Raw genomic sequence first — 12,708 nt, forward strand, 5'->3', positions numbered from 1 at the left:
ACCAAGTACATATTGTACCGATAAATTTCAGTATCAATAAGGACTATCAATATCTGCAACGCTATTGATAAAATCCTAACGATATACATCCCTACACAGAACACAAACTAAACTGTTGATCCAAAAAAACGACAACACAACACACAGTTACACACCAGAGGTGTCTTAGAATCATCGCCAATTTGGAGGAGCCTTATTGGCAGTCTCCACAGCAACCAGCTGTGTTATCGCAGTCACTGCACGCGCAAAATAAGTAAACCTAAAGCCAATGGCCACATAACAGCTCAATCCAGATCCCTTAAAAAATACAACAGTGATAATTTCAACCTCAAATTAGGTGAGTGGGACTGGTCCCCTGTGCTCACGAGAAACCTGGTTGAAGATGTTTGGGATCGCTTCAAAACAGCGTTCCTAGCTATACTAAATGATATGGCTCCCATGAGAACAGTGAGGATCAAAGCCCGCTCTGAACCATGGATCAATCCAGACCTATTAGCTGCCATAAAAGACAGGGACAGAAAATATTAACAAAACCAAAGTAAATAAACAACCCAATAATAATAACCTCAAATCACTCCTTTCAACGCTGAAAAAGCAATGCAATAAATTAAGAAATAAGACAAACAACCTGACTAAATCCTTAAAAAAAAAATTATATCAATGACAAAATAGAGGAAAACACAAATAAGCCATGTGAGCTCTGGAAAATTCTCAACAACCAGCTTCCTGGATGCAGCCAGAAACTTAAAACCAGACTCACCAACATCAACATCAAGGAGGGTGACGCCCTCATTACAGACAAAATAGAAGTAGCAAGCAGACTTAAAACCTTTTTCACCAACATAGCCACAACTCTCGTAAACAAGCTATCCCAACATTTTGGTCGCTTTAGTGTAGAACACATTAAAGCCTTCTACAAATTCCAATCCGGCTTCAGAACTAACCACTCCACTGACACATGCCTTCTCTATCTGACCGACCACATCAAACATGAGGTGGACGCGGGCAAATACTGCGGCATGGTCATGCTGGACATTCAGAAGGCCTTTGACACCGTTAACCACGCTATACTGTTGGATAAGCTCCGAGCAATCGGATTTGACGAAACCTCATCGAGCTGGATGCAATCTTACTTGGAGGTGAGGAAAGAGTTGGTAGAGGTGAACGGCACCATGTCCCCTCCCCTCTCAGTAAGCTGTGGAGTCCCCCAAGGCAGTATACTAGGACCTTTACTGTTCCTAATATACATAAATGACATGCCATCAGCATGCCACTGTGAATTGTTCCTGTTTGCGGATGACTCGGCCCTGCTGGTATCCGGCAAGGACAAGTCACAGGTGGAACAAATCCTCAGTGCTGAACTCCTTAATATTAGCACCTGGCTCGCTGACAACAAGCTATCCATACACTTAGGTAAAACGGAATCCATCCTATTTGGGTCCCATATCAAACTTAAGAAGGTCAGTGACTTCACTATAAAAGTGGGTGACATTGTTATGACCAGGAAGGATGAGATCACCTACCTAAGTTCCATTCTAGAGGCTAATCTTTCCTGTGATAAAATGGCAACCAAGGTAATCAAAAAGGTCAAACAACGAACGAGATTCCTCTACAGAATCTCCGCTCTGGTCAATAAAAGCACCTTGAGGATTCTAGCGGGAACTCTCATTCAACACTTCTTCGATTACGCTTGCACCTCCTGGTACCCCAGCACCTCCAAAACCCTCAGATCTAGACTCCAAACATCCCAGATTAAGCTAGTCCGGTTACTTTTAGACCTCCACCCCAGATCACACCTCAATCCAACCCACTTCTCCAAAGTGGGCTGGCTCAGGGTCGAGGACAGAGTAAAACAACTTGCACTGAGACTAGTCTATAAAATCCGCTACACCTCCTTGATACCGAAGTACATGTCAAACTACTTCCTTAACGTAAATGACCGCCATAACCACAACACCGGGGGGAGCTCCACAAATCACGTTAAACCCAGATTCGGATCTAACAAAGGTCTGAACTCATTCTCTTTCTATGCCACATCAATGTGGAATGCACTCCCAACAGGTATAAAAGTAAGTGCATCTCTATCCTCCTTCAAAACCGCTCTAAAACAACACTTCCAGGCAACTTCAACACTTTACTAATACCCTCCTCTATTCACATCCCATCTTCCCGGATTATAAACAACTCAAATGTACTTCAAGTATATAACAAGTATATACTTGTTCTTATGCTATGTGAACTCACTATGTTCTCTGCTGGCTGTACATATACTACTAAATAAGACCTACACTGTTTCAATGTCCACATTTCTCTGTTGATGCAATTGTTGATGACTGAAGTACTGATATCAACCAAAGCTCCTCATCCCACCCCCGGATTGTAAATAATGTAAATAATTCAATGTACATACTATGATGATTAACTTGTGTGATGACTGTATTATGTTGATAGTATATATTTGTACCATGAATTGATTAACGTGGACCCTGACTTAAACAAGTTGAAAAACTTATTCGGGTGTTACCATTTAGTGGTCAATTGTACGGAATATGTACTGAACTGTGCAATTTACTAATAAAAGTATCAATATATGAATCAAAACTTTGCGGAGTGAGGCACAAGGCCGTGACGCCAAACGGAGCAACTCTCCAGGCTTACCCCAGCCCACCCCCATCTCACACCTTTGACGCTTTATCCCACAGTACAAAGCTGACCACAAAACTGCACTGCTTGAGTTTGTATGTTGTAATGCAGGGGTCACCAACCTTTTTAAAACCAAGAGCTACTTCTTGGGTACTGATTAATGTGAAGGGCTACCAGTTTGATACACACTTAAATACATTACAAGAAATAGCCAATTTGCTCAATTTACCTTTAAAAAATACATCTTTATATATAAAAATAAATGGGTATTTCTGTATGTCATTCCGTAGTACATTTTTTCTCCTTTTGCGGAAGTTTTTTTGTAGATAAATTATGAAAAAAAACACTTAATTAAACGATTTAAAAGAGGAGAAAACACTAAAAAAAAAGAAAATTAAATTTTGAAACATAATTTATCTTAAAATTCGACTTTTTAAATTTCAAAATTCAACAGAAAAAAATGAAGAGAAAAAATAGCTAATTCGAATCTTTTTGAAAAACTTAAAAAAAAGTAATTTTTCCTGATTAAGATTAAATAGGTTGAAATCCAATCTGCACTTTGTTAGAATATATAACAAATTGGACCAAGCTATATGTCTAACAACGACAAATCATTATTTATTCTCGATTTTCCAAAACAAAAATTTTAAAAGAAATTCAAAAGACTGTGAAATAAGATTTAAATTTGATTCTACAGATTTCCTAGATTTGCCAGAATATTTTTTTCGAATTTTAATCATAATAAGTTTGAAGAAATATTTCACAAATATTCTTCGTCAAAAAAACAGAAGCTGAAATGAAGAATTAAATTAAAATGTATTTATTATTCTTTACAATAAAAAATAATAATAATTGAACATTGATTTAAATTGTCAGGAAAGAAGAGGAAGGAATTTAAAAGGTAAAAAGGTATAAGTGTTTAAAAATCCTAAAATCATTTTTAAGGTTTTATTTTTTCTCTAAAATTGTCTTTCTGAAAGTTATAAGAAGCAAAGTAAAAAAATAAATTAATATATTTAAACAAGTGAGGACCAAGTCTTTAAAATATTTTCTTGGATTTTCAAATTCTATTTGAGTTTTGTCTCTCTTAGAATTAAAAATGTCGAGCAAAGCTTATTTACCAGCTTGCTAGTAAATAAATAAAATTTTAAAAAATATAAAGGCAGCTCACTGGTAAGTGCTGCTATTTGAGCTATTTTTAGAACAGGCCAGCGGGCTACTCATCTAGTCCTTACGGGCTACCTGGTGCCTGCGGACACCGCGTTGGTGACCCCTGTTGTAATGAGTGCTTATGTTTGATGAGATTTATTTCTCGACCCACACTACGCCTCTTTCCTGGAGCAAAGTTTGCGAGATGGCTTTTTTTCCTTTTTCCTACCTTTTACGGGACAGCAACCATGTGGCTACCAATAAGTCCTCCTGTCATGGCTACTCATGTCATTTTTGCTTTCCTGTTTGCAAAATACACCTATAAGAATAAGACTAAGATGTTTACCCTGCCGTCATAATAAATAAATAAAAAAATAAAAAAATGTTCATAGTTAAAAATCATTAATCAATTAATCCAAGTTTACTTATATAGCCCTTAATCACACATCTCAAAGGGCTGCACCAGTCACAACGACTAAAATCCTACATCAGGGCAAGAAAAAAACTTAACCCAATGGGACCGTAAATGTGGGAATCCACCCTGGGGGACCGGTGCAATGGATGCAAAGTGGATACGGTTAATGTGAAAGATTTATATTGAAGATGACCACAAAACAAAAATAAATGACTAGACATTTCATTTGTTTTAATGAAATATGTTTTGAACATTTTACTTTTTTAAACAGCACAGCACAAGAAAGATAAACAAGCTTTTAATGGGAAAAAAATTATCTGCAGTGCATTGGTGTCTTGACCGATTTTGTATGTTGGTATTCATATATCTGTTATGGTTTGCAAGAGGAGATGGCGGCAGACTGACACCAGGGAGCATTAAGTTCAATAATTTATTATATATATATATATATATATATATATATATAAATATATATAAATATATATGTGTGTGTATGTATGTGACAAAACTCAAGAGTATGTATGGTGTAAGACTATCTGTAGAATTTAACTGAAGTGTGTGTTACCAAAGTGTTGACGAGAGCAAGGAACGAGGCAGTCCATGGGGCAGGCAGGATCAGGGGCGAGACCGATGCGTCAGAGCTTAGGGGCAAGCGAGGAGTCGAGGAACGAGGGAGGCAGTCAAGAGGACAGAAGGAAATCCGGGGAAAAGTGAGACGCACAGCTCACTTTACGGGCGACGGAGGGTACCACGGGGACACGGGAGAAGACAAGGGACAAGTCAAGCCAAGGAGAGGAAACAAGAATAGCGCATCAAGCAGTCGCATCATGAAAAACTAAGTTCCCGCGCGGATCCTTGGGTCTACTGGTCCCTTTATTCAGCTCGCCCTCATCAGTCACAGGTGGGCAAATTGATTGATCGTCAGCAGGCTTGTAGCTGCATGGGCGTGCTGTGCTCAGCGTGAGCGGGGGCATGTCCGAGCGCGCTGTCTGCGGATCCTCCGGGTGGCCCCTCAGAGGAGGGAGACGCAGACTGCGCGTCTGCCGTAACAATGTCTGCATCACAATGTCTAACCTTCTCTATTGATTAATAACATATTCAGCCTGCTAAACATTCGGTAATTGAGGCCTCAACCAGAACATAATCCCTAACTGATATTCTCACTTCTTTTTTTTTAGATTCCAATAACAGAATAACATTATGAAGCATGATCGTGAAGTAGGACATTTGTATTGTAGTTAAAGCGGATTTATAGAGTAGCGCTTTTATTTTGAAGCTGGAAAAGTGTCTTCACATGTTTTGGTGTCGGACTTTTAGCAATAATTTAAAAAAAGGCTTCTTTTGACTTCCTGCCTACTGTCTTCCATTTCTCTTGAGCTTTAATGCCATCATACTAAGGCAGACACAGTAACAATCTACATCACATACAGTATTATGAATGCCCCTCAACTGTAATCTAAGCACAAAAATGAAGCACCACCAACCTCCAAATCGACCCGTGCAGCAGGCATTTGCTGCAGTGATGCCGTCTTTATCCATAACGTGGCCTTTTCTTTGTCCGTTCCTGCTCGCTATTTTCCCGCTTGCGGCTCTTCAGTACGGAACGGCCCAAAGGTCCAAAAAGTCGTGTGCTTTAATCGAGCATAAGAAAAATGTGTGCCATTATTACTCAATTACAGTTAACGTGTTATATTTGACAGAAATATACGTGTGTGTGTGTGTGTGTGTGTGTGTGTGTGTGTGTGTGTGTGTGTGTGTGTGTGTGTGTGTGTGTGTGTGTGTGTGTGTGTGTGTGTGTGTGTGTGTGTGTGTGTGTGTGTGTGTCTGTGTGTATATATATGTGTGTATATATACATATATATGTATGAATATATGTATATATAAATATATATGGATACATATATATGGATACATATATATTTATATATATATATATGTATATATATATATATATATATATATATATATACATGTATGAATATATGTATATATAAATATATATGTATCCATATATGTATGAATATATGTATGTATAAATATATATGTATCCATATATATATATGTATGAATATATGTATGTATAAATATATATGTATCCATATATATATGTATGAATATATGTATATATAAATATATATGGATACATATATATTTATATATATATATGTATATATATATATATATATATATGTATGAATATATGTATATATACATATATATGTATCCATATATGTATGAATATATGTATATATAAATATATATGTATCCATATATATATGTATATATATGTATATATATATATATATATATATATATATATATATATATATATATATGTATGAATATATGTATATATAAATATATATGTGTTGGATCCGCTTTGGACTGGACTCTCGCGACTGTGTTGGATCCATTATGGATTGATCTTTCACAGTATCATGTTCTCATATGTTCTCATAGTCATCAGTATCATCAGTATCACAGTATCATGTTCTCATAGTCATTATTGTCACCGACGTCCCACTGGGTCATTATTGTCACCGATGTCCCACTGGGTGTGAGTTTTCCTTGCCCTTATGTGGGCCTACCGAGGATGTCGTAGTGGTTTGTGCAGCCCTTTGAGACACTAGTGATTTAGGGCTATATAAGTAAACATTGATTGATTGATATATATATATATATGTATCCATATATATTTGTATATACATATATTCATACATATATATATATATATATATATATATATATATATATATATATATATATATATATATATATATATATATATAAATATATATATATTGGTTTATAAGTATGCAATGAGGTGGCGACTTGACCAGGGTGTACACTGCGTTCCGCCGGAATGCAGCCGGGATAGGCTCCAGCCACCCGCGTGACCCAGAGAGGGACAAGCTATGGAAAATGGATGTATGTGTGTGTGTTTATGTATGTATGTCCGTATGTGTATGTGTATGTATGTGTGTCTATTTTTCACTTGAAACATCAAGTTTTTGTACATTTAGATTCTTAGAGACTGTGGGGCAATAAACCTGTCTGTTTCTCTAGTGAGGGAAACCAGACATTCCGGGAGGTCATGGCAACATTGGAGAACCATCCATGTGTGAGAGGACTGTCTTTTACATCATTCCTCATCCTTCCTTTCCAGAGAATCACAAGGCTCAAGTTGCTTGTACAAGTGAGTATGCCAACATGAGTTAAAGCGATAGACTATGTTCTGGTGAAAATGTTTGTGTCTAAAGTCTCGCATCACACAGAATATCCTGAAAAAAACGGAAGAAAACTCTGAGAGGGAAGCCAATGCAATTAATGCCCACCAGCGACTTGAGCAGGTGAGCATCAATAAATAGTGCAAACATGGAAATGTCATCATTGTGAGATAGTGGTTTATTGCAATTGCTACTACCGGATGTTTGTGTCTTCTGCAGATTGTCAAGGAGTGTAACGAGGGTGTTCGAAAAATGAGTCGCACTGAGGAGCTTATCAGCATTGAGAAGACATTAGAGTTTAAATCTAAGGTAAACAAAATACTTGGGCTCATCCTTTTTTATTCTGGGCCCTTTTTTCACTTTAACGGAAGGAGCGGAATATATTACCAGCAATTAGCCAAAACAAGAAAAATTAAGTGCCTTTTTTTCTGTATTTGTATCGGTCATAATTTAAGTAATTTTCTTATTATGGGTTTCAAGTTTAGTCATTCAAAAGTGTATACTCTATTTGTGTATGTAGTTTTGCCACTGGTATTCATGTAGAAAACATTTCGCTCTGTATTCTTAGGAAACTGTTGCAGTACAATTGTATGTAAACAAGAAGGGCCTGATCTACTAAAGGGTTGCGTGTACCAAAACACTTGATAGCGCAAGCGCAGCTGATTGTTCCACTAAACTTGTGCAATGAGAATTGTGTCTCCTACATGAGCAAACTAGTGAACACAATCCACTTAGTGTACGTGTCTTCATGTATGTGCAGGATTTACTGTATGGTGATTATCAAAACGACCACAGTACTGGGAGAAGGGGATGGAAATGTAATCATTTAGTGGCTGCATTGGGATTAATCCAATCTGAAACTATTTTGCAGCCATTGTTTTGCATCTACATGTATATCAGCACATTCCATCCATCCATTTACTACCGCTTATTACCTTTGAGGTCGCGGGGGGCACTGGTGCCTATCTCATCTCCAATCGGGCAGAAGGTGGGGTACACCCTGTAGTAATCGCCACCTAATCGCAGATTATGATTCTTTTTTTTTAATGCCCACAAATAGTGGGCATAAAAATTCACAAGAACAATAATTTCCATACATTTTCGCGTGCCAACAGTCAGTTTCGCACAAATGGATGTGCAGCTGTCATTATAAGAAGGCCATCATTACCATGATGAATTACGGAGAAAGAATCATCTGTTCGTGTGCATGTTAATAGGCCTGGGCCGATTGTCATTAGGTCAATTAATCAAATGATAAATTATCTTTGCTCTGTAACTTTAAAGAGTTTTTCCCTCTGTGCATCATGCTCAGCACCTGAATGTGTTTGTTCAATAGCAGAATTAAATGAAGGGAGTGAATCTTCTTGTCAGTCATATGCAATCTGTGTCACTAGCTATGTGCACATGGACACAATTAATCGGATTAAAAGCCTAAATTGCTTCATGTTAACATGCAATTTGGAATATTCTGTCCTGAGGACACACGTTCGGTTAAAAATTTAATTCCGATCAAGACGGGTGGTTTATGCCGATAGTCAATTCACATTGTCGCGGATGAAAACACATTTTCCGAAATTCTTCTCAGAATCTAATGTTCATGTTTTCGATGTCAGCAATTCTTTGGTGGCGGAGGGAGACTAAATTGAATAGTTTTGGAATGAAGCGATTGTCTTCTTTCTGACTCCCCCATTCAACATCTACAGACATAGCGTTATATACTGTTGAGTTTGTTGCTTTAAAAGGAGACTAGCAAAAAAGTAGCAAAAGTATGGTCTGGAGCAGGGGCGTCGCCAGACAGATTTCACTGGGGCATGTGCCCCACTGTTGATTTGCAGTGCCCCAGTAAAAATTTCACCAATAAAAAAAAACGCTTCAGAGTTTTAAGTCTACATAACATAGACAACAGCGCACATACTACTTAGTATGGTAATTGATTGCTACTGTATTCACTGCACGAAACAATGAGCACAAGGCTAATTAATATGGTAATTTATTCACGTGTGGATCGAGACTTCGGTTGAGAGAGAGAGAGAGAGAGAAAGAAAGAGAGAGAGAGAGAGAGAGAGAGAGAGAGAGGGAGAAAGAGAGGGGGGGGTGCAAATCACTGCGTGAGGTAGGTAACGTTAGCCAACAACAATTTGTTGATTACATTATTTTGATTTTGATTAGACTCAAACTGTAACTCCTAGATGGATTTAAGAAAGTTGTTCGCCCGCAGCAGGGAAGAAGCAGCGGAATGAGAGATATAAGTGAAGTCCTAGCTAGCTAGGCAACATCATTGTCTTAAGTTGATGCTAAGTTAGCTAACGTTATTCCTTGTATCAAGACAAACATAATCATTTGCTGTACGAGCTGTCGGGGGAATTTCCAATGAACATGAAACATAATGTTGGTTATTGTCTGCTGGTTCTGCATCAATGATGATTTGGAGTAAGCATGTGTGAGTTGAGTGCTTCTCAAACGGTTTATCTTCAGGAAGAAATTTTTTTTTCCATATCATCAAGTCGTGAGCCAAATTTTTAAATCATTCAAGTTTATTTCACAGAAAAATAGCACAGTAGACTTGTCTTGTTAATCGGTGTGACTTTGACTAAAATAATCTTGTTTTGTCACCAGAAAAATGGCTACAGCTAAAGCATCTGGTTTTGTTTCCAGAAAAAATAGTAACATTTCTGTATTTGTTTTCAGAAAGATGGCTGAAAATATCGGGTTTTGTTGCCCCATTTAGATTTTTTAAAAATATATTTCCATGTTTGTCCTGAGTCCTCCTCCAACTTGTTAGTCGGTTTGCCTTTTGCTAAAATACTCACTAATAGTCACTAGAAAAATGGCTAAAAATATCTGGTTTTGTTGCCACAATTTGATTTTTTTCTCCCTAAACTTTTTTTTTCCATGCACACATCTGACTGCGACTCACTGAAAATGACACACAATCCACTTTTATGTCACGACCCAGCAGTTGGGAACCACTGGTCAACTGTATAACAGTTACTGTAATATTTCCATGTCTGTCCAGAGTGATTGACCACTTTGCAAAAATGAAAACGTTACAGTTTACTTCTCAGAAAATTATTCCCTGAACAGACACACAACAGTTGTTCATTTATTCGACTACTGTGGCTTTATCGTTTTGTGTATATTTTACAGTTTTGTGTATCTGAAATAGGATTAGCCACATTGCCATAAATGGAAATTAAATAATATAAAATAACCCAGAGATGTAGATGTGCTTTATTGTTAGTTTTACTTTTGTAGATGTTAAATTTGCAGATGATTACTGCAATATATATTTCAAAAAGATTAATTGCTCTTCCTTTTTGCTTTTACCAGTGGCAGTTTAGAAGTCTCGAGTTAGTAGGTCAAATGCATTAGTTAATTTCAGGTGGTTAATCAAAGATCCATACAACATAATCGGATATGATTTCATAGTTTAAAGCACTATTTATGTATTTTTTATGGGTTTGGTGGTAGCGGGAGGGGGGGTTATTTTGTAGCGTCCCGGAAGAGTTAGTGCTGCAAGGGGTTCTGGGTATTTCTTCTGTTGCGTTATGGTGCGGGTGTTCTCCCGAAATGTGTTTTTCATTATTATTTGGTGTGGGTTCACAGTGTGGCGCATATTTGTAACAGTGTTGGCATTGTTAATACAGCCACCCTCAGTGTGCCCTGTATGGCTGTTGATCAAGTATGCCTTGCATTCACTTGTGTGTGTGCTAAAGCCGCATATATTATGTGACTGGGTTTGAATGGAGGAAAAGCAGACGTGACCACAGGTTGCAGAGAATGCTAAAGGCAGTGCCTTTAAGGCACGCCCCCAATATTGTTGTCCGGGTGGAAATTGGGAGAAATCCGGGAGAATGGTTGCCCCGGGAGATTTTCGGGAGGGGCACTGAACTTCGGGAGTCTCCTGGGAAAATTGGGAGGGTTGACAAGTATGAGTATTAGCGGTGAATGCGGTGTTACAGCGAAACCGCCACTGTATAACACCGGCGAGCCAGCTCTAATGTTAATTTGACATTGCCTCAAGGGCCAAATGAAATTACAGGGAGGGCCAAATTTGGCCCACGGGCCAGAGTTTGACACCCGTGATGTGATACAATGGGTGTGCAGTTTGAGTCTCTCAATGTAATCACGGTCCTTAATACAGGCTTAGCAGTTTTTAAGTAATCACAAAAATGCTCACTTAAATAGTGCAGTCTGCACCACTTTTGCACTTCTCAATCGCGCGCACAATTTTATAATTTTACCCATGTGTTATTCGGAATCTTAGTAGATGAGGCCCTGCAGTTACAAATACAAAAAATAAGATTCTTCAATGCAAATCAAACTCCTACTGTGTATAAGTGGGGCTCTGATGGTAGAGTGGTCATTCAGAAATTGTACGAGTTGTAGTATGAATCCAGCTTCTACCATCCAAATTATTGACATTGTGATGCACGTATAAAAATGCCTATTTTTGACAGTCAAAACTCTATAATATGCATCACGCACAAGACATTTTAAATTTTAAAGTTTATAAGTACTTGCCACTAATGAATGATAATGAAAGATGAGCGATATACACTAACAGATGGAATAGGAGTTGAGGTCTAAACCTGGTCATAAAGCTACCGTGAAAACTGGGCTTCCATTTCATATGATGTCTCTATTTCCCTCTAAAGCGGCTAACAACGGTCCGCAGCTCTGCTGCTCTGCAGGCCGGTCGGTCGTTCTTGCAAAAAATCCGAGATGACCAGTCTTTACTGGCCAGGTTTATCTAACACACAACACATTTGGCTTGGTAGACTGTGCTCTTTTGTTCAGTGTAAACAATAAATAATAACGATTAACTTAAAGTTCAAACAAATACTTAACTAATGTGTATAACGCTAATAAATAATAGCGCAGTAGTGAAAAGAGCAAAAAGATGGTGTGAACATGAGTTAGTACATTCACAGTGACTGATTAATTTCAGTTATTTCACAGCATTCATCAAAGTCACAGCCTGGGAGTTATGACGGGTTGTTTTGGCGTACAGTGATTAACGTCTGCCAGAGGAGAGGAATTTGAACACTTTGTGACCAGGGTGTGAATAGTCTGCAGTGATGTCTATTGTTACCTGCAGGGTGGGTTTTGTGTTTCCTGTAGTTGGTGAGCTCACTGGTCTTTCCAATTTGCCGAGGAGTCTTTAGCTGTGAAGCGTTGTTTCAACTTCTCAGTGTAGCCTATTTTTAGGATCTCCTTTGCCAGTTTGTTCATGGCCTGCTTGAACCGGACCCAGTCCCCAGTCCTCCTTGG

At 38.0% G+C, this 12,708-nt stretch overlaps 1 protein-coding gene across 1 annotated transcript in view; it reads left to right on the forward strand.

Annotated features, from left to right (window-relative positions):
- Window positions 1–12,708, forward strand: part of ngef (neuronal guanine nucleotide exchange factor) — a 135,800-nt gene that overhangs the window by 104,335 nt on the left and 18,757 nt on the right. Inside the window, exons 8-10 of the mRNA XM_061918740.1 lie at window positions 7,274–7,403; window positions 7,483–7,557; window positions 7,654–7,743. Of these exons, the coding sequence (XP_061774724.1) occupies window positions 7,274–7,403; window positions 7,483–7,557; window positions 7,654–7,743 (295 nt within the window). The remainder of the gene's footprint in view (window positions 1–7,273; window positions 7,404–7,482; window positions 7,558–7,653; window positions 7,744–12,708) is intronic.

This window comes from Nerophis ophidion, linkage group LG13, assembly GCF_033978795.1.
Source record: "Nerophis ophidion isolate RoL-2023_Sa linkage group LG13, RoL_Noph_v1.0, whole genome shotgun sequence".
In the NCBI taxonomy this organism is placed as follows: domain Eukaryota; kingdom Metazoa; phylum Chordata; class Actinopteri; order Syngnathiformes; family Syngnathidae; genus Nerophis; species Nerophis ophidion.